The sequence below is a fragment of the Gobio gobio genome (assembly GCF_949357685.1).
Source record: "Gobio gobio genome assembly, chromosome: 9".
NCBI classification, from domain to species: domain Eukaryota; kingdom Metazoa; phylum Chordata; class Actinopteri; order Cypriniformes; family Gobionidae; genus Gobio; species Gobio gobio.
This window is the reverse complement of record NC_137115.1, coordinates 40,690,718-40,714,379: the sequence shown is the minus strand read 5'-3', so window position 1 is coordinate 40,714,379 and position 23,662 is coordinate 40,690,718. Positions and strand designations below refer to the sequence as shown.

At 40.3% G+C, this 23,662-nt stretch overlaps 2 protein-coding genes across 2 annotated transcripts; one reads left to right on the top strand and one right to left on the bottom strand.

The window, feature by feature from the left end:
* Nucleotides 1-2,281: 2,281 nt before the first annotated feature.
* Nucleotides 2,282-3,265, top strand: c1qtnf13 (C1q and TNF related 13; the record flags this gene model as incomplete). The annotated part of the gene is made up of 1 exon (XM_079824764.1): nt 2,282-3,265. The coding sequence occupies one exon, from the start codon at nt 2,282-2,284 to the stop codon at nt 3,263-3,265; it is 984 nt and encodes a 327-aa protein (XP_079680890.1).
* A 7,369-nt stretch (nt 3,266-10,634) lies between these two features.
* On the bottom strand, nt 10,635-20,822 carry LOC307132022 (chitin synthase chs-1-like; the record flags this gene model as incomplete). The annotated part of the gene is made up of 20 exons (XM_079826156.1): nt 10,635-10,742; nt 10,826-10,898; nt 11,131-11,315; nt 11,430-11,540; nt 11,835-11,899; nt 12,009-12,040; nt 12,270-12,657; nt 13,380-13,559; nt 13,664-13,948; nt 14,031-14,231; nt 15,473-15,614; nt 15,696-15,797; nt 16,796-16,970; nt 17,057-17,215; nt 17,299-17,388; nt 18,923-19,047; nt 19,091-19,639; nt 19,718-19,897; nt 20,305-20,440; nt 20,794-20,822. The coding sequence occupies 20 exons, from the start codon at nt 20,820-20,822 to the stop codon at nt 10,635-10,637; spliced, it is 3,315 nt and encodes a 1,104-aa protein (XP_079682282.1).
* Nucleotides 20,823-23,662: the final 2,840 nt, after the last annotated feature.

Here is a 23,662-nt window from a genome sequence, read left to right as displayed (position 1 = left end):
ACCACAGTAAGTCAAAACGAGTGGAAATACTAGCGACCCCTTGTTCACTAATTGGTCCTTAATGTGTCTTATTGTGGTCTTCGGTGTGTTCCTTATCTGTTACTAACTGACTGGGTCTTCACCTGACCATGAAGTCTCCCATGGATCTGCACCCATGACATGTTTCAATTCTCCTTCCCAAATATGCCTTTGTTCCAGCACATAGGAGCAGATGAACCAATGTCTAATCTACTGCCTTTTCCCGGTGCACACTGTGAACAGACAATGCCAGCTGAATTAGAGGGACTACTGCTTCCACTGAGCACTTGATATGAACGGCAGAATCTATTCTGACAGCGCTAAACCTAACTTCCTAGCATGGTTATATGGCATTTTAACCAGTTCATTACACATTTCCATATGCCAGAGGTGCAGGACTTTGAAGTTGTTTTTTCAAGTGATTAAAAGGGAAAAAAAGACTTTAGATAAAATACAAATCTTTATTTAACCATTTGCTATTCCTATTAGGTGTCACACTTGTAAACCAAAGACAATAAGCATAACTTTTTTTAAATGAAAGTATTTTGAGGGGATTTCATTGTACTAGACAATATTCAGCTCTGAAATATTTACCATTTATATCTACATAAATAATAATACACATATCATAAAAAAGTTATTCATATTTTTTTAATTTATAATATTTTAGTATTTATTTTCAATTAATACAGTGTTTAAGTTAAAAATAGAGCATGAGTTATTTAAAATCTAATGCATAGAATGCAGATTGGTGCAATCTGATGGGAGAATGAAAGAAAATCATGTCATACTATATATACTGCAACCACTAGATCCCTATACACCGATCAGGCGTAGCATTATGACCACTTCCTAATATTGTGTTGGTCCCCCTTTTGCTGCCAAAGAAGCCCTGACCCGTCGAGGCATGGACTCCACTAGACCCCTGAAGGTGTGCTGTGGTAGTACTTGAGGTGTACTTGTTTGTTCAGCACATCCCACAGATGCTCGATTGGATTGAGATCTGGGGAATTTGGAGGCCAAGTCAACACCTCAAACTCATTTTTGTGCTCCTCAAACCATTCCTGAACCATTTTTGCTTTGTGGCAGGGCGCATTCATTATCCTGCTGAAAGAGGCCACAGCCACCAGAGAAAACCGTTTCCATGATAGGGTGTACATGGTCTGCAACAATGCTTAGGTAGGTGGTACATGTCAAAGACCCAAGGTTTCCCAGCAGAACAGTGCCCAAAGCATCACACTGCCTCTGTCGGCTTGCCTTCTTTCCATAGTGCATCCTGGTGCCATGTGTCCCCCAGGTATGCGACACACACGCACCCAGACATCCACGTAAGAAAATGTGATTCATCAGACCAGGCCACCTTCTTCCATTGCTCCGTGGTCCAGTTCTGATGCTCACGTGCCCACTGTTGGTCCTTTCGGCGGTGGACAGTGGTCAGCATGGGCACCCTGACTGGTCTGTGGCTATGCAGCCCCATATGCAATAAACTGCGATGCACTGTGTATTCTGACATATTTTTATCAGAACCAGCATTAACTTCTTGAGCAATTTGAGCTACAGTAGCTCGTCTGTTTGATTGAACCACACACACGGACCAGCCTTCGCTCCCCACGTGCATCAATGAGCCTTGGCCGCCCATGACCCTGTCGCCGGTTCACCACTGTTCCTTCCTTGGACCACTTTTGATAGATACCGACCACTACAGACCGGGAACACCCCACAAGAGCTGCAGTTTTGGAGATGCTCTGACCCAGTCGTCTAGCCATCACAATTTGGACTTTGTCAAACTTGCTCAAATACTTACGCTTGCCCATTTTTCCTGCTTCTAACACACCAACTTTGAGGACAAAATGTTCACTTGCTGCCTAATATATCCCACCCACTAACAGGTGCCGGGATGAAAAGATAATCAGTGTTATTCACTCCACCTGTCAGTGGTAATAATGTTATGCCTGATCTGTGTATATTCCCTAGTTGCTTACAAGGGCATTTCCGGGCATTACTAGCGTCTTTTTTATATTTCCCATTAATTTCCTATGGCTGTCATTTTCAACTAACTTTAACTTCGAGTGGCTTGAGAACAATTTTACATTTTCATTCAACAGTGCCAAGAAGTGACATTGAAGATCTTTGGTAATGATAACGATGTCTTTTTTTCCCCACTGCAGCTGGTGTGACATTATGGAGACCAAGCAGTGGTGTTTCCTGTTTACTTGGGCTGGTCACATGTCTGGGCTGTGTAGCGTCCCTCAACATCACCCCAATGACTTCAGGCCCGCGCTCAGCCTTTTCCGCCACACGTAGCAGCAGCGTGTTGGGTGGCACTCAACGGGCTGTGACCTTTGACCGCCTTCTGGTCAACATCGGTGATGACTTCAACCCAGATACGGGCAGTTTCCGATGCCGCCTGCCTGGTGCGTACTACTTCTCCTTCACAGTGGGAAAGTTTCCGAAGAAGTTGCTGTCTGTCATGCTGGTGAAGAACGGATTGGAGGTGCAGGCCATGGCGTACGACGGATACCGGAACCTGGGTCGCAAGGTGCAGAGCCAGAGTGTGATGGTCAGTCTGAAGCCCATGGATACGGTCTACTTGCTGCTTCATGAGAATCCCGACTACGCCATCTACAGCAACGTTGGACCATACATCACATTTAGCGGTTATCTCATCTACCCAGACTCCACATCGTCTGTTGGATATCTCAATAACCACCTGTCTCCTCCAGGCCTCAATCTTCCAGGTTGTCCTCCCCCCATATATGCCCATTATGATTGGAGAAGAACAACCAGGGAGGAACCGCGTTCAGCGTTTTCAGTGGTAAGAACATCATCAGCGCTGGGAGAAAGCAAAGGGCGTCGCGAAAGAGAAGCTCTCACATTTGACGTGGAATATGTTAACATTGGCGGCCATTTTAACAAAACATCCGGACGTTTCAACTGCCACTTCCCCGGTGCGTACTACTTTGCGTTTACTGTAGGGAAACACCCTCGTCGGGCATTGTCGGTGAAGCTGATGACGGGCAGAGGGGAGGTGAAGGCCATGGTGTTCGACGAGGACTTGTCACGGCGGAGGGAGATGCAGAGTCAGAGTCTGCTGTTGTCACTGAAAAGAGGAGACAGCGTCTGGCTGTACAGTCAGCAGGATGATGGATACGCCGTTTACAGCAACCAGGGACGTTACACGACCTTCTCTGGATTCCTGGTCTATCCTGATGCCGAATTCATGAACATAGACAGAACTTTCCCCTGAGAACCAGTATTTAATAATTCATAGCTCCGCCTTTAACCTTTTGTTTTGGTACTAAATCTGTCAGTAGGCCTACTTGCGGTCCTCTAACATAGTGCTATTGTGATGTGAAATAGCACAATAGCAGTAAAAATGTAAATATTGTATAATTTTTGGGGTCAAAACTTTCATTAATGACATTAACAAACATTACATTGCATATGGTTAGCAGATCATTAGTGAATGTACATTAAAGGAATAGGCTCATTTTCCAACTCCCCTAGAGTTAAACAGTTGAGTTTTACCGTTTTCGAATCCATTCAGCCGATCTCTGGGTCAGGCGGTAACACTTTTAGCATAGCTTAGCATAGATCATTGAATCTGATTAGACCATTAGCATCTCGCTCAAAAATGACCAAAGAGTTTCAATCAGGCAGTTTCAGCAGGTGCAATGATATTACGCAGCGCCTGAAAATTGTCCCCAGCACACTCTCTATGCAAGCAGGTTGTCATGTTGGTTATGTTTACAGAAGTTAGCCTATTTTCAAGTGCTGCGTAATATCATTGCACCGCTGCACCTATGGTATGGCACAAAGTTCCTTGATTATTACGCAGGAATCAAAGTAACGTTCCTAGCCATATCGGCCTAGAAAATCGCAACTTTTCATTTTCCGTCGGTCTTGTAACTACAGAAGAGTCAAGTTTTAAATAGGAAAAATATCGAAACTCTTTGGTCATTTTTGAGCGAGATGCTAAGGGTCTAATCAGATTCAATGATCTAGGCTAAGCTATGCTAAAATTGCTACCACTAGACCCGGAGATCGGCTGAATGGATTCGAAAACGGTAAAACTCAACTGTTTAACTCTATAGGGGAGTTGGAAAATGAGCCTATTTAAAAAAAAAATGGAATTCATATATATTCATGTTTGAATGTAAATGGACTACTGATCTAAGCTTATCATATTTATTAACTTATTATTGAAAGTTATTATGAAGGGTTACCATTTTTGTATAATTGTTTAGAAAGTTGTGCTAGTGTGTAGAGGCAAAATACTCTACACAGGCATAGTTGATGCTGATTTTATTGTACCATTGTATTTACCATTAGTTTAACAAATATTAGAAAGTGTCCAAGATCTTTATCTAAATAAACGTTGACTTTACCTTTTGTGTGTGTTCATGTTTTTCTATCCTGGTGGGGACCTGAATGTGCACAGACTCATGGGGACTCGTGACACTGTGGGGGACCTAAATTGAGGTCCCCATGAGAAAACACTTGGGGTTACTTGACTGTAACCCTGTTCCCTGATAAAGCGGAACGAGATGCTGCATAAGCTTATGCAAATGGGGATGTCTTTGACATAACCAGCTGTGAAAATAGTGTGAAAACACGTCAATGAAATTGACCCGGGAGGTATTTATAGCCTCGGCTGGTGACGTCATAGGCGCACCTGCTGCACGAGGCTATAAATAGATGAGCTTCAGCTGGAGCAAACCAGATCTTCTTTGTTTGAAGACCAGTCCTGAAGCATCATCAGCACGGCCTAGCAATGCAGCATCTCGTTCCGCTTTATCAGGGAACAGGGTTACAGTCAAGTAACCCCAAGTGTTCCCTTTCAAAAGCTACACTCAATGCTGCATAAGCTTATGCAAATGGGAACGAGAATACCCACGCCGCCGTGCTTGATGGTGCCTGGACCCCTTACGGTTGTGTAGGTGTGCACAAGAACGCAAGAAGCCTCAGGCATTAGCCTGTGATGTCGACTCAAGGACATGAGAGCCCAGAGTGGCATGAGCATCCAAGCTATAAAGTCTTAAGAATGTGTGCGGAGAGGACCAACCTGCCGCATCACAAACACTTTGTAAGGGAGCACCCCTTGCTAACGCAGTAGAAGAGGCGACTCCCCTGGTGGAGTGAGCCCTTAATCCTATAGGTGAAGCTTGACCGCGCGCCTCATAGGCAAGAGCAGTAGCATCCCTGACCCAATGTGACATTGTTTGATGGTGGCAGAACCTCTGTTACGGCCCCCATGGCAAACAAACAGTTGCTCTGACTTACGCCACTGGCTAGTGCGGTGGACGTAGGCCTGAAGAGCATGGACTGGACACAGTCTATGAAGTTTCTCCTGATCCGGCGTTGTGAACGGCAGAGGGCAGAAGGTTTCAAGAGTGACAGGATGTACAGTCGACAAAGGAACCTTAGGCAGGTAGTCAGGGTGGGGATGCAAAATCACTTTCACCAAACCTGGGGCAAAGTCTAAGCAGGATGGCGATATTGACAGAGCCTGCATGTCCCCAATTCTTTTCAGAGAAGTTATAGCCATAAGAAAAACCATCTTTAGAGTCAGAAGTTCGTCAGACGCTGATTCTAGAGGTTCAAAGGGGGTCTCAACCAGACCCTCGAGGGCTAAAACTAAGTCCCATGAAGGGATCTTGGCTCTTAATGGAGGCCACAACTGCCTGGCACAACAAAGTGAGCAGGCAGAAGATGCCTCCCAAGCGGCACCCCATCCACCAGGGCATGGCAAGCCAAAAGAGCGGCCACATAAACCCTGAGAGTGGAGGGGAAAGCTAATGTTTCAAAGGGGGTCTCAACCAGACCCTCGAGGACTAAAGCTAAGTCCCATGAAGGGATCTTGGTTCTAACAGGTGGCCTCAACCGCCTACCCCACGAATGAAGCGAGCGAGTAGAGGATGTCTCCCGAGCGGCACCCCATCCACCAAGGCGTGGCAAGCCGAAAGAGCGGCCACATGAACCCTGAGAGTGGAGGGGCAGGTGCCTGATGACAACTTTTCTTGCAGAAAATCCAGAACTGAAGTTACCTGGCAGTTGACTGAATCTACATTGTGTCGTACACCACCTTTCAAAGACACCACATTTATTAGCATAAACTTTCCGAGTGGAGGAAGCTCTAGCACTTAGGATGGTCTCAATAACTGCAGGCGAAAGCCCCGTGTCCCTCAGTTGGTGCCCTTCAGGGGCCAAACATGAAGGTTTCACAGGTCGGGCCTGGAATGGAATATCGTGCCCTCTGCCTGAGACAGAAGGTCCCTCCTCGCCGGAATCGCCCAAGGCGAGCCGTTGAGGAGAGACACCATCTCCGAGAACCAAACCCTGTTCGACCAACGCAGAGCTATTGATAAGAAGCAAGACCCTTGTTGGCAAACCCCGGCTAGAACTCCCAGGAGCAGAGCGACTGGAAGGAGGGCATACAGACGCATTTTGGGCCATGTATGAACCATCACATCCAGACCCAGCGGGGCTGGGTGACAGAGAGAAGCAGGGACATTGCGCTGTCTGAGAAGAGGCGAAGAGGTCCACTCCCTGTGGTCAGCTCTGTAAAATCTGATCCAGATCTGCTTGACTACTTCTGGGTGGAGTTTCCACCCCCCCATCTGTAACTCTGTCTGGACAGTAAATCTGCTCCCACATTCAACCGCCCTTGAATGTACACTGCTCGAGTGACAGGAACTTGTTCTGAGCCCAGAGAAAAATCTGTCTCGCTATTCTGATAGCGTGAGCACAGACCCCCCTGGTGATTATATATTAAGATATTTAGCTGTACTGTCCACCCGCACTAGGACATGACAGCCCCTCAATTGGGGGAGAAAGTATTTCAGGGCCAGAAATACAGCCGTCAACTCGAGGCAGTTGATGTGCCAACTGAGTTGATGACCCTCCCATTCCCGTTGGGCTGGACGACCACTTAAGGCCGCACCCCAGTCCGTCAGGGAAGCGTCCGTCGTTAGCAACTTGCGACGACAAGGTACGCCTAGAGTGGGACCCAAGGCAAAAACCGGGGTCTGAACCACATAGTTAGTGTACAAAGCCACATGGCGCGCCACTTTATTTGCCTGAGGATTGGCCCTAAGTCCTCTGGCTTTGATCCACAACTGAAACGGTCTTATGTGCAACAACCCCAAAGGGAAACCCGTGGATGCTGATGCCATTAGACCTCTGATGATCAGTAAGATCTTGGTCTAGCCTGACTTTTCTCAGGGAATACTGAATGGTCTTGATTCAAGCCACCTTGGTGACCAAAAACCGAACAAACCCTAGATAAGTCGTTCTCTGGGCAGGAGAAAGAACACTTTTCTTGGTGTTGAGTCTCAACCCTAGAGAAACTAGATGAGCTAACACACTGTGTTGAAGCACCATCTCATGTGATTGTGCTAATTTTAGCAATCGCCTCTGTAATTCAAAATTTGAATGCCCCGGAATCCCAATGGAGCCGGTAATACATCCATACATTTCGTATACGTGCGGTTACAAGGCTAGCCGAATGGAAGACCCGAAATTGGTAAGCTTTTGCCCCCAAGAGCGAAACTCAGGAACTTCCTGTGTTGTGGCAGTCTTTATATGCGAATACATGCGTCCTTCGGATCAATCGTGCCGAATCCAATCACAATGTTGAATATGCGACACGACCGCCTTCACTGTAACATCTTAACCTTGAGTACTTTAACTGCTTCACGGTTTAAAACTCGAAGATCTAAGATTGGACACCCCCCCACCCTACTGGGGACCAGGAAGTAACTGCGGTCACTTGTGACAGTACGAACGCCAACTCCGCCTTCACGGAAGTGGAGACCACGCCGTTCAAACACGGAGGACGACAAATAAATTAGTTTACTAATTTTTACTGTGCTTAACACCCATGCAGAAACGCCTGGCAGAAGTTCACACGCTGCCTGAGACTCTGAGAGTGACAATTTTAACACTTCCTGTTGAGGGGATGTTAGACGTTCTATGTCCTGGATGATAGCAGGATTTAAACACTGAACGTCTAACATTTCACTGGAAACCACTGCCCCCCCGAATCACCAGAGGCGGCGGGGATGGAGTGGTTTTGAGGATAACGGGGTGGGGCAAGCAAATGTTTGACATGCCCTGTCCCGTGGGGGCAGACTGGGCACCTGACCACCGGACTTCTTATATTGATGACAGTCCCGAGGTCTGCCCTGAGAGGTTGTTGAGGATGACGAGCTGGTCCCCAGTCTTTACGAGGGAGAGCACGACTCGCCACACTCTGCTTATTACCCCCCTGAATCTTGAAGGACCGAAGAGAGGTTATGTGGCTGACAGCCCCTCCCCTTGAGTGCATTGAGGAAGAAACTGAGTGAACACTTCCTCATGTTTCTTCCACTCCTTTAAATCTGGCCACTACAGAGTTAACTGAGTCACCAAATGAACCACTCAAATCCTTCAGAAGGTCAGACTGATATGCCTGCAAGACAGCCATTGTGTGCAGCACAGCACCAGCCTGTCCCCTTATATTTATAATTCTTATATAAATCATATACAATATATATTATATATATATATTCCATATAAAATAATATACAATATATAATTCATACATATATAAGCTTTGCCCACGACAGCCGACGTTTATTTTCTACATGGCTTCGTGGGGAGGTATGTCTCTTTAATGAAAATGCAGACCCAGGCGAGAGATAGCTCGTGAGCGTCTCCCACCTGGGGTATTCTCACATATCAACGCGATTTCGCACCCATGATAGTCGAAAATGTCGACGTCAAGGGTACAAAAACACGTGAAGTAAATGTTTTTTTCTAGACAGAAACCTCAAGCTCACTGCGTTCGGGGATCTCTCATTCACGGTACCAGACAAACTGCCCTGGCCACCGCGCGAACAACCACCTCGATAAATTCCTCGTCTATCATGTGAGGAACGATCGCAGGCAGCTGCTCGAGGTCCGCGGACCCAGAGATTCATCATCATTCCCCGCGCGAGCCGAAGAAACGCCGGAGCGCGCTTCGGGATCACGCGGGGAAACATGCATTTGTTGAGCGAGCAAGCGAAAGGGACGGACCCGTCTCTTGCTCGTCAACAAACCCATTCGAGAGCTCCGAAAACTGGTGCGGACTGAAAGTAGCCCAGACGAGCATAAAGCATTCTAACTGCAAAGGCTTGCAATGCTCGCACTCGTCTGACTCAATGCAGCAACCGCATGCTCTTCCCCAAACACACACAGCAATAAACGTGTGCATCCAGTTCTGTTATTTGAAAGAGAACATGGATATACAGCGTTTTACTCTGCTGACTCGTTTCCAACTGATCAGATTTAACTAGAACTCTTTCCACTAATGTTTCTTTGTAACAGAGATGAGAAAGAGAGAGAAATCTGCACACTGCCATGTTGAAAACTAACTCCTAACAAAGATCTCGAGTTGAATCTTGAAAGAGAGAGAGAATTTTTTTTTTTTTTTTTCAGAGACTTTGTAACACACCATAACACAGAGTTGGTCTGAAAACAAAAAGACCTGGTTTGCTCCAGCTGAAGCTCATCTATTTATAGCCTCGTGCAGCAGGTGCGCCTATGACGTCACCAGCCGAGGCTATAAATACCTCCCGGGTCAATTTCATTGACGTGTTTTCACACTATTTTCACAGCTGGTTATGTCAAAGACATCCCCATTTGCATAAGCTTATGCAGCATTGAGTGTAGCTTTTGAAAGGGAACAAGCTTTTAAATCACAGAAGTGAGGGTTTTTTTAAATGTAAAAATGCAGAAAGTATTCTGTGATGGGTAGGGTTAGTGTAAGGGGATAGAATAAACAGTTTGTACAGTAAAAACCATTACGTCTATGGAGAGTCCCCACAAAGACTCTAGTGAACGAGACATGAGTGTGTGTTTTTGGCCTACAATTTGAGGACCAATTTTGGCAGTACAGTAAATCTAATAACTTATAAATTCCTTTATAGATGTCAAATTGGCATTTAAACATTAACAAGTAATTTATTAATACATAAATTAAAATGCATCATTCATGTGCCACATCGATGATGGCATAAAACTGTGATCTATAAGTGTTTTGTTTTTCATTTTGTTGATTCATAGTATAATGTATCACAATGTTTTTTTTGTAATTTATTGTAACCCACATAAAACAACACTTTTCAACAGGTGGCACAAAACTTTGAACACCACACCACAAATTGAACTTCTATTCGATAACATTAAAACATCCGAGACAATGAGAGAATAATTAATTTTTATATATTTAAATACACTCTACAGTAAATATGTACAAAAAAATAATTTAAAATACTTTTGATTATTGTCAATTTAACATGTAACATAATTTCCTTCAAAGGCCACTTCATGTAATGTTCATAATATCCAACGCTTTATTCTGCAAAAATAATGTAAAATCTTTGATCTTTGATTTCCTTAGCAAATACTGTCTGATATAGGTGATTGATTGTGATTAATCTTATTATTAATTGGCATATCATGTAATTAATTCAATTAAAAAAATAATTAATTGACATCATGTTTACTCTTCAACAAGACATTGAGGTTTACATTAAATAAATAATTCACATTTTTATTAGTGCTACATTAGTTTCTATAGGACAAAATCCTTAGACTGTAGTGATAGCCCTTCTCAAAATAGAGGGGTTCTGAAAAAATAAGCCTGTGTCTGGCTCATCCGTCTCAAGCTGGTGGTTTGAGTCCTGGATCTGTGCAACCTATTGAAACGTGGACATTGTTCATAAAAATACAACAACAACAACAACATTATGGTAATTATGTGTGTGATCCATTGGCTCACCTGATGTGAGTGCTTTCTACAAGCTTTAACTTCTGTATCGGCATACGCCACAAAATGGATTAATGTGTAGATTCTGAAACAAAAAAAACATAATACAACTGAATGATTTATCTTCAGACTTTAGGCTGGTTTTACATTTATAATATATTGTATGATCTCCACTTTGTGATTTAGTGAAATACTAAAACAAAAAAAATCTAACAATTTTAAGCATATAAAACAGAATCGTCCACAGTGATGGTCATTTGATTCTTGTGTGTATGTTTAGTTACCTGTGGTATAGCATTGCAACAAATTGCACTAACAGCAATAATGCAAAGCTCAGTAGAAACATCAGTGCAATTGGATCAAGGGAAAACTCTTCTGTTAGGGATCGAGTCCCATTAGGATAAAGTTTTGGGATCTTTATGGAGATTGAGTCACCAATTGCCTCAAGGAAGAAAGTTGCCACTAGCCAAAGTGCATTGCAAAAGAAAAAGGCAAATGTAACCTGTATGAAAGAGAAAAGCAAAACAGCATGGAGACAAAACTTTACTGTTCCAGAGAATATAGACAAAACCAAATTAATTTTTGCAAGTCATATTGAAAAGCTTATGAGGCTTACCTTATTTCGAAGTTCTCTCAGATCATTAGCAATTTTTTCCTGTTGTTCTTTATTCTCTTTAAGAGGTTCTAGATATTTTTTTTGCAATTCTGTCCAGAAATTGATTTCATTCTGCATGTGGGGAAACAGTACATTTAATTATGTATATGTAAAAGACATATCTGCAACAAGATCGGCCAAAAAAAAAAAAAAAAAAGTTCTCCATTGAAAGCCATTCAAATGTAGTGTATTATGGCAGAATATATATATATATATATATATATATATATATATATATATATATATATATATATATATATATATATATATATATATATATATATATATATATATATATATATATATATATATATATATATTATTATTATTATTTTTTACAAATATTATATATAGTATTTTTCCTACCATTGGAAGTGCAGATTCATGCAAGGGAAAGTCGTAAGATTTCCCTTGCAGATGTTCAATCCAAGCTTTTGGAAATCAAAATATAACAGTTTTAATAGTAGTCTAATTCAACAAGTCAAGAGCATAGGTCAAGAGCAAGAATATTAAGATATTAAGTATGGAATTCATACTTACTTTGATGAGGACTGAGTGTGAACTCTTGTGCCCTACAGTGTGGGAATACAGTATTATTATTATTATTATTATTATTATTATTATTATTAGTAGTAGTAGTAGTAATAGTATTAAAAATAATTTAAAAAAATCTTAAAGTTAATCATATTATATAAAAATAGTAAAAAAAATTATACACAGGTGTATAGAAATTGCATAAAACGCCCCAAGCGATTCCCATAGTGAAACACCGAGCAAAGTTAGAAAAATAACTATTTTTACCTTTGTGTTTCCAAAGCAATATCTGACTTTTCGGGTTTTGTTTTGGTTTCTGCTGTTATTATCTCCTTGCTGGAATCTTCTTCAGATTCCAAACATGGACATTTGCAACATGTGGCATTCATGAACTTCTTCTTGATGGTATCGACTGCCGTAGTCTTAGCCTGGCCGCCGGTTTCACGAGTGCCCCACGTGACATTGTTCATGTTGACTATAGAGTAAATGGCTAAGAGTAAATACCCGCTGGGAATGCAGAGGAAGTATAACAATCCATAGATGACCAGTGAGAACTCCTGAGGGTGTAAAGCTGCCGTGATGAGGTACAACACCACCATGCCGATGAGGAACAGACCACTGGGGGTCATAAACGTTTTTTGCTTCACTAAATCACCTATGAGAGTTAAGATGAGGAGAGATAGAGATGCATTTGTCACCCATCAAGACATTCAGCTACTTTACATGCTTGCTCTCTTGACATGAATATTTAGAGACCTCATGAATTCAAAATGAGAGTTTTGTAGCTTTTTAGTCTATAATTCCAAGCCTAGATAGTACCTGCAGTCTAAACATATTGATGGACTAAAACATACACTACCGTTCAAAGGTTTGGGGTCTAATGGTCTGAAATAAGTCTCTTATGCTGACCAAGGCTACATTTATTTGATCAAAAAAATAGTAAAAACTGTAATATTATGAAATATAATATATTTTAAAAGGACTGTATTCTATTTTAATATATTTTAAAATATAATTTATGCTTGTGATGGCAAAGCTGAATTTTCAGAAGCTAATGTACTAATTTGGTGGTTTAAGAAACAATTATTATTACTACTATCAACATTGAAAAAAGTAAAAAAAAAAAAATCAGGATTCTATGATGAACAGAAAGTTCAAAAGAACAGCATTTATTTGAAACCCAATTATTTTGTAACAAAAGTTAAAAGTTTTTACCGTCACTTTTTATTAATTGAATGCATATTTGCTGAATAAATATATGCATTTATTCAGCAAAAAAATCTCACTGACCTTTTGAATGGTAGTGTATGTAAAAACTGAAAAGAATGGGTATTTAAAAAACAAAACATGTTTAAAAAAAAAAGACACAGCCATTACCTATGATGCAGAGAACAGTTCCCGCCATGAGAAATGCGTAGAGGACACTCATAAATGCTGCAATTTTAATCTGCATGTCAGATTTCAATTTGAAGCATAAGATGAGATAGACAGCAGGGGGCACTATAGCCAAAGCAAGAGCTATTTTATTATCCAATTGCAAAATGAACACAAAGCTTCCTGCAAGATAAAGAAAGCACTTTAATAGTACCTTAAAAGCACTACTGCTACAGCATAATGAATCTAATGTGCATAAATGACCATTTTTCCATGCAAAACTTTACCTGATATCATGAGACAGATAGTGGCAGGGCCCAAGATGGAAGCTGCCATGCTGATAATCTGGTACAATATGTAAAGTTTTGAGATAGAGCTGTTCCTCTGAGAGGTCAGTCCTCCTGAGCCCAAGAGATCGATGGTGTTGGCCATGGTAGAAGGTCCCCAGCGTCTGCGCTGGTTGTAGAACTCATTAAAATCCTGCGGCGCATTGGTGTAGGCATCAGATGCAGCGTTATACTCAACCCTCCACCCCTGCTGCAGCAGCAGAGTGCACAGCCAACGGTCCTCACCTGACATTACACCAAAAGGAGGGTGAATTAGTTTAGTTTAGGCTGAATTGATATCATGTGGTTAGCTTCATGTAGACATTACCTTGATCATACTGGACGTAGTGGCTGGCTTCAGTTGCTTTAGTTGTATACCTCTTCATGACGTTGTCGTCCATGAGTGCGGCTCCTCTGAAAAGACTGAAACATCCAGGGCTGCACAGTACAGAGCCGAACACGTGCTCCGCAGTCTTTTGCAGCCAGTGGCCTACCGCATATTCAAACTTCTGATACCACACCATGGGCCCTTCAAGCATATTATCTTATTAGTCAGTTTATAATCTATACTATACATAAGTAGTCACAAGTGCATTTTTATTTAGAATAGATGAGTGGATGTGGTTAAATATTGTACCATATTTAATGTACACGTTTCCATAGTTTTCAAAGATAAGTGCATGTCTAGGCCTATATGTGCATTTAGCTAATTTGACTAGTTTCTACCAAATGACAGATGAATTTGCTGAAAAATACCACACTGTATTTGGATGCATGGTTTTAGATGTCAACAAGAAACAATTAAGGAAAAAAGCTTTGCATATTTTTTTGATTTACTATTTATTTTAAGTGTAATAATGATCTGTAAAAAAAGCCTTTGAAACGCAAACGTTTATGGTTGCAAGCCATTAAAGACACAATATGTAAGAATTTTAACCAGGACACGGACCGTGTACGTGCGGCATGATAAAAGCTCAGCGAAATCAAGGTGTCATCAAACTACGGCTTTGTTTTGAATAAGTGATCTCTAACGGCAAAAAATGACATATTGTGGCTTTAGACTGGACTGATGAAACTGCGACGATTATCATACTAATAAAACATGAATTTGATGTAAACAATAGATCTACATAAGGTTCACATGTGCAACTCATATGATTCATAATGTATTTGCTCTACAGTTTCTAGCAACTGCAAGAAAAAAAGGCAGAATTGTAAAAAACTCGAAATCACCTTTTATTTGTTCTGACTGTAGAACTTTCACAAAAAAAAAAATCATAATCGCTGTTTGCAAAAACCCAAATGGTCTATAGATTTCATAATTGGAATTTGCCTCTATCCCTACAGATGATACATACAGCTCATATTTGGTTGTTATTTTTATTTCATTAAAAAAATCTATATTTATTTATTATTTTGACTCTCTTGAATGATTAAAAAAAATCATTATTAGTTATTAGTTTTTTCTGGTTAAAAGTTTAATATATAACCGTGATTCTTTGATAAAATGTTAAAAAATAACAGCTTTTATAGAAATCGTTTGTAACATTATAAATGTCTTTACTGTCACTTTTGATCAAATAAATGTGCCCTTGCTGAAAGTATTAATTTCTTTAAAAAAAAAAAAAATTCTTACTGACCCAAAACCTTTGCATGCAGTGTACATATTCTGCACACTAGATATTTAGAAACAATGAAACATTTAAGAAATTAATCTAAAACAATAAAAATGAGCTGATAACAATGGTTTGTACTTAATATATATCCAACCTGTGCCTGTTGGATGAATCCTGCCACAGGCAGCCCCAACCTCTGGGTATAGTTTCAGTCTGTCAATTAACAGCATGACTGCACACGGCTGGAAATCAGTATCCCCATCCAGGGCCAAGATATACGTGTTATCCTTTTCTCTCTAAGGAGTATAAAAAACATCCAGAGTCTAGCTAATATTGTATTAGAAATGCATGGTGAAGTTTAAAGTTAAGCCTCTAACCTTCAGTTTCTCCTTTAGGGAATCCAGTTCTTCTCTTTCCTCAAACTTTTTTAAGTACTGTCCGTTAAGTCTCCAGCCAAGAATGTAATACAAGTACATTATCTGCAAACACGGGCAATTAGTTCTGTTTACGGGTGCCAAACATCTGCACCTGTGTTTAACAGCACCTTTAAAGGAACACTAGTTTAACCGATTTCGAATCCATTTAGCCGATCTCCTGGTCTGGCGGTAGCACCTTTAGCAAAGCTTAGCATAGATCATTGAATCTTATTAGATCTTTAGCATCTCGCTCCAAAAAAATGACCAAAGAGTTTCGATATTTTTCCTTGACTCTTCTGTAGTTACATTGTGTACTAAGACCGACAGAAAATGAAGAGTTGAGATTTTTCTAGCCCGATATGGCTAGGAACTATTCTCTCATACCAGCGCATAATAATCAAGGAACTTTGCTGCCATACCATGGGTGCAGCGGCACAATGATATTACGCAGCGCCTGAAAATAGGTTAACTTCCATCAACATAACCATTGTGACAACTTGCTTGCACAAGGAGCGTGCCTTGTAACCATGGAGACATTTGAGAGACAATTCAGAAGATATTTACTTTGGTGCAGATCCTGAACCGTATCTATTTGAACCAGAATACCTGGAACTACACAAACTTAGTGCCGGTCACGTTGGAAGTTACCTAGCTGGGGACTATTTTCAGGCACTGCGTAATATCATTGCGCCGCTGCACCCATGGTACGGCAGCAAAGTTCCTTGATTGTTACGCAGGAATGAGAGTATAGTTCCTTGCCATATCGGCCTAGAAAATCGTAACTTTTCATTTTCCGTCGGTCTTAGTACATGATGTAACTACAGAAGTGTTGAGTTTTAAATAGGAAAAATATCGAAACTCTGGTCATTTTTTTGAGCGAGATGCTAACGGTCTAATCAGATTCAATGATCTATGCTATGCGATGCTAAAAGGGCTACCGCCAGATCCGGAGATCGGCTGAATGGATTCGAAAACATTAAAACTCAATTGTTTAACTCTAGGGGAGTTGGAAAATGAGCCTATTTTCAAAAATAGTGGAGTGTTCCTTTAATGACTCTTACCTGAGACCATCTTTTTTTGTGACGGATAAGTTGCTTGTCTTTGAGGTGAACCATCATCACATTGCCTTTAGGGAGGGTGTATTCCAGCCGACCTCCATAGGGGGTGTTTATGATCTTCTGCCACGGTAGTGGTGGCGCCTGCTTGAATATACATGGATCCTCCTCACTGAAAATGCTAATGCATGTGAAGTATTAGTAGATTAGTTTTTGCATACAAATTCTCAGTACGCATAAACAGATCAAATGAAGGTGGATTCTTACGTGTAAACTTCTTTAATTACATCCACAAGAATTTCAGCGTATTCGTTCGCATGCCGCTGCCTTCCATTATCAACATCCATGAAAGCATCATCAAAATAAACATGGAATTCAAACTCGACATCGCTGTGTTTGTCGGTCTTGGGCCTGTATTTATCAAGCCTGGTAGTAAAATAAATAGTATTGCAGTTGCAATTCAATTGAGACTGAATTTTACAAGTTGAGTAAGTGTAGCCTATGTTTACCTGAACATAGAGATGATTATCTTCATCATTTCATCGTAGGTCTCATGCCACATCGTAGCACACAGAAATACTCTGATGGTTTCTTTTGCACTGAGGATTACATATTTTAAAATTAGAATTGCTCAGAGGTTGCTCTCAGATATCATTTAATTACTAACTTTGTCACATATGTAAAATTGGAAGCTAGTTATTAATCAATTGTTGACATACAGTAAGAGTATAAAGCTATAAAGGTACTGTGCGTGGCATAGTCGAGATACATTTGGAAGAATGTGATGAGATGTGTTTGAGTTCATATTGAAATTCTATTGAAATAGAGTTTTATTGCAAACTTTGGAATTTTGGTAAATGCAAGCACAGTTTCAAATGCTGAAACTCTTTTAAAACTATAGAGGGGATACATGTGAGATTACAGCCTTTTTGTCAGACGAAACATTTGAGAAGGAAGGAGACTTTAGCAAAATCTCCATTTGCCCTCCTTTTAATCTCACTGACGTTTTGACATTAAAGAGATTTCGGCAACACTAACAATAAGGTTTCATTTGTTAACATTAGGTAACAAACATGAACTACTCATGAGCAATACATTTGTAATAGTATTTATTGATCTTTGTTAATGTTAGTTTATAAAAATACAGCTGTTCATTGTTTGTCCATGCTAGTTCACAGAGCATTAACCAATGTTAACAAATACAACTTTTGATTTTAATTATGTATTAGTAAATGTTGAAATTAACATTAACAAAGATTAATAAATGTTGTAGAAGTGCAGTTCATTAGAGTTCATATGTAGTTAACTAATGTTAACTAATGAAACCTTATTATAAAGTGTTACAAAGATCTCATTTGTCATTTTTAATGGGAACACATTTAATGTAAAATGCTTTGATTAAGATAATTTTGTCTAATTTGCCTAAATATATAAAAATTAAAGCAAAATAAAAGAATTTATAAAATTCTTTAAAATATAAAAAACCAAAATGAATCATTTTAAATGACACAAGTGAAATTAGGCATCGCAACATTAATGTACAGTATGTAAATGGATATTTAATTACTTTACATTTAGCAGTGTTATTAAATTATTCATGTTTTTATAGACTGACATGAAGAGTCAGATAATACACTATAAAAAAAAATCAGGTCTCTAATTGAAAATTTTCAAGTGACCGATCACATCTAAATTTTTTAGTTGGCCAAATTGAATTTCTGTGAATTAAATTGCATCAATTCACAGAAATTCAATTTGGCCAACTGAAAAATGTAGATGTGATCGGTCACTTGAAAATTTTCAATTGGAAACCTGATTTTTTTTTTTTTACAGTGTATAAATGTAAAAAACAATGAGAATGCACCATTAAATAGTCAATATCGATACAGATAATTTAAAAAATCTCTAATATTGGCTGATGTATTAAAGGAATAGTTCCTTGCTAATTTTCCAAAAATTTAATTCTGTCATCATTTAGTCACGCTCAAGTTGTTCCAAACCTGTATACATTTCTGTATGAAAGAAATTCAAGCAGGTTTGGAACAACTTGAGGGTGAGTAAATGATGACATTTTTGGGTGAACTATCCCTTTAACAATATATGCAGCCATACTTAGAAAGTTGAAACGCTCACCGCTTTTTCTCCTTGATTCTCTTTCTGATTTCAAAACGGGTGTTCAGCAACATGGACTGCTCCAGAAACGCTCCTTCATACATGCGTCGCACAAACAGATCTTGGGTTCTCTCAATTCGATGGATCTTCAGAAACCAGATGTAAAATGTACTGAGCATGAGTCCCAACCACCAGCTCAGAGCAGAGCAGATCAAACACGCCAGTCCTCCTGTACTCCTGAGCATCAGTCAACATCAAAAGCAACAATGTGTCACTGGGTTTCGCCTGAATGTTCTCAAAACAGGTAGAATGATTAGACTCTGTGAGTGTGACTGCAAGTGGGGAAAAAAACACTGCCAAAACTGAAATCGAGGCCAGGCACATGGGCAAGGCGAAGCTTCGGTGCAGGGCGTGCATCTTGCAAGCCACAACTACAAACCAGTGGCACAGCGCAGAGGATGCAATCTGGATCGCCACCAATGAAATAACAACCACTTCGAAGACGATTTTGACCGATTTCCAGTTCTGACCTGACAGAGCAATGTAAGCTCCAACCACAGCTGAAGTAATCAGGATTCTCATCAAACTGGAGATGATGCACACCACATTACGGGACTGAGCAATGTCTTTGGAAATGTCCTCTAGAGATGAGATGGAGAAGAGCGCGCTGTAGTTCTCCCACCAGTTCACAGAAACCAAGATGGTCCCCATGATGGCAAGGCCAATTGATACTTTCATCTGAGGGGAATGTTCGAATACCAGATAATTGACTGCAAAAAGGACATAACCCAGGACGATTAAGAAAATGGAGCATACGGGGAGCATTATAAGCCGTTTCCTCTCTTTGGCGAGGCACTCAGCGACGACCTGGAACACTGCTGACAGGATGCTCACGCTGTTTAGGATCATCACATTAGTGACAATGTCAAAGTGTGGCATGGCTACTATTGTTAGAATTGCAGCTCCCAATGCTACCAGGAACTCAACACACAGGACCTAGAGCAAAGGTCAAATTCAAAGTCAGAAAGGTTATGGCAGTAACAATCAGGTTCATCGCCTACTATACATCTGTTAATCAAAAACTCTGTTTGCTTACCCAAAAAAATGTTTTTTTAGAGGGCATGGTCGCACTCTTGAAAATGAACTTCCATGTGCTTTTTAGCAGAAGGAGAACACTCGGCCCAACCAGAACGAAGCCAATGCCAAGTAGGGCGGTTGGCTTTTTTTCTGGACATATTATCTGAGTTTGATTGTTCCCAAATGTTATCAAAAGCAGAAATGATGTCTGTAAAAAAAGAAAAAAATTCAGTCTAACCGAGCCTTTTGTTTAATATTAAATAGATAAGTTAAATGTTATCCTATCATCCCAAAATGATTAGCCAATGATTAACAAAGCAGCTCACTTTACTGAGCAGCGCAAGGACAAAGACGAGTACACCAACAATGGCACACGAGAACCATTTCAAACACTGCACTCGTTTCTTTGGTGTCTGTTCATCTTGAATGATTGGCACTTCCCTGCACGCATCCCAAGATCGCCTGTTTTGAAAGGGGAAAAAAAGGGAATAGCTTAATGGAAGATTTGAAAACACACACACACGCACACACACACACACACATATAATGAACTTTTATACATATTCATATTTACACACACTTATATATACACATTACACACACATACATTTGATATATTATATAAAATGCTACCAGGAATAGGTAAATAATTGTTCTTTAAAAAGAAATACATTTTGGAGAAAGTGGAATATTAAAAATGTAAACAAGTATAATGTGAAATAAGCATTTTGCTGCATAATTTAATGTTTGTGGCAATCTAGATTTTAATTATTTAATATAAGTTTGATACATGAAAAATAAAAAATAAAGCTTACCTGAATTCATTTCTCTGCTGCTTTTCCATAGTGATGTTTGCAAAGCAACAAAAACCTCTGATTAACCATCTGTAAAACAGACCAGAGCCTTATAACCAGATGGGAGGGAGCACAACGCTATCATTAAACACGTTTTCTATGCTTAGTAATATTTCTACAGAAATCAACTACCTGTCCAAGTTCAGTCTAATTTACCACTCCCTTTGATGATGAAAAGCAGGGCCGGCCCGTGGCATAGGCGGAATAGGCAAATGCTAGGGGCGCCACTCATCCATAGGGGCGCCAAAATGTATTAATGATACCCCCGCCTCTTCCCAGTCCCCCTCATCAATCTCCCCCCACCGATCTACTTGAAGTGCGTCGGAAATACAACGCGCGATCAGTTTATCGTTGGTCAGGAAATGGATTCCATACTGTGATCAGGGTCTAGGAGAACCAGTTTTTCAAGTAGTTGTACCTACTACGTTGCGAAATAAAGTGTTGCAAACTTCACATGGTGATGTGGCAGGTCATATGGGTGTTCGTAAAACTTATGATCGCATACTCCGTTATTTTGTCTGGCCACGTTTGAAGCGGGATGTAGCTCAGTTTATTAAAACTTGTCATACGTGTCAGTGCACAAGCAAGCCAAATGACTTGGTGTTGGGTCACCGGTTGTGTGGGTCGCTAGCAGTGCTTCAGGATTAGGGTTGGGTACCGAAATCCGGTTCCAATAATCTATCGCTGTCGGAGGGTAGTGACTGATGTTTATCTTGGTTTTGAACTTCTGTTATTTGTATTAGAATTGGATAATCCTGTGGCAATTTCAGTCATCTATCGACCACCTAAACCACACAAAGATTTTATTAATGAATTTTCTGATTCGGGAACAATCCCCAATTTTGATAGACTTTTAATCCTTGGGGATTTTAACATACATGTATGTTGTCCAGATAACGCTTTAGCCAAAGAATTTTTGAGCCTTATGGACTCATTTGATCTGGTACAGCATGTGAATGTTCCCACTCATAATCATGGTCATACTCTGGATCTAGTGCTTTCACATGGCCTGACAGTATGTGATTTGGCAATAGATGAACATGTTATCTCAGATCATAAGCCTATCATTTTTAGAGTCCCCACCTGTTATAATGTTGTAAAACCTGTTACCCACTAAGGCTGTTCGCTGGTCTCGTATGATTACTCCAACTACGGGTACTGAATTTTCTGCTGCTTTTAAGGAGGTGTTTCAATCATCTTTATTTTGTGAGGATTGTAGTGGTGTGGATTATTTTAATCAGTTCAATACTGTCTCCACTAATATTTTAAACTCTTTGGCTCCTTTAAAAGCCTAAAAACATAAATCAAAGGCTGAGCCCTGGCTCAATGATGACACTCGCACACTTCGTCAGGGCTGCAGGAGGGCCGAAAGAAGGTGGAAAAAGGATAAGCTGCAAGTCTCATATGAAATATTGAGGGGCAGTCTGAAACAATATCAGAAAGGGGTGAAAACAGCAAAGGACAAATATTTTTCAGACCTTATTGAAAAGAACTGTCAAAATCCAAGAGCACTTTTTTCCACTATAAATGCTGCCATTAACACCTCTGCCGAACTTTTCCCCTGCGAGTCTCTGGAGATGTGTGACAAATTTCTTAATTTTTTTTTGGACAAGATAAGGGGTATTAGGTCAAATATCCCCTCTTCTTCTTTTTCATTTTCTTTATATGATTTTTCTATATCATCATCTTCCACCAACACTCTGAGTCAATTTGAACCTGTAACACTGCCTGATTTGCACAATATTGTAGACCAGCTCAAACCTTCTGGATCCCCCCTTGACGCTCTTCCCCCACGGTTTTTTAAACAGATTTTTGAGGTGATTGGACCTACTGTTCTAAAGATTATGAACGGCTGCCTTGAAACAGCTATGGTACCAGATGACATGAAGCATGCCATTGTTCGTCCACTTCTCAAAAAAACTAATTTAGATCCGACAGTTGTGTCAAATTTTAGGCCAGTTTCAAATCTCACTTTTATGTCTAAAATTTTAGAGAAAATAGTGTTATACCAACTACAGAGCTTTCTGAATAAACACCAGATTTTTGAGGTGTTCCAATCAGGTTTCAGGAAATACCACTCCACAGAAACCGCTCTGGTAAAAGTTTTAAATGATGTGTTACTGACTCTGGACTCTGGCAGGTCCACGATGTTAGTACTGTTAGATTTGAGTGCGGCGTTTGACACAATTGACCACTCTGTTCTCATCTCACGTTTGGAGGGTGGGCATTCGGGGAAATGCCCTTAAATGTTTTCAATCGTATTTGATTGGTAGAAGATTCTCTGTGAGGATTGGTGAATCTACTTCCAATGCGTCTCCTCTCATGTGTGGTGTCCCTCAAGGTTCTATTCTTGCTCCGGTTTTATTCTCTTTGTATATGCTCCCCCTGGGGGCGATTTTTAGGAAATATGGCATCTCCTTTCATTGCTACGCAGACGATACTCAAATCTATCTGCCCCTGGGAACAAATGACGTTGGTTTGGATACCCTGTTGGCTTGTCTAGCGGAAGTAAAGGCCTGGATGTCCCTGAATTTTCTTCACCTCAACGAAGGAAAAACAGAGATTATAGTTTTTAAATCCTCAGAAGCTGCTAGCTCTCCTAGTGCTAATTTTAGTTATTTGTCTTCATGTGTGAAACCACTAGTAAAAAATCTGGGCATGTTTTTTGATAGTGCTCTTAAATTTGACAAACAGGTTAATAACATTGTCAAAACCAGTTTTTTTTCATCTTCGAGTACTGTCTAAAGTAAAATCATTTCTCTCGTTCAAGGATTTTGAACGGGTGATTCATGCTTTTATTTCCACAAGGCTGGACTACTGTAATTCCCTC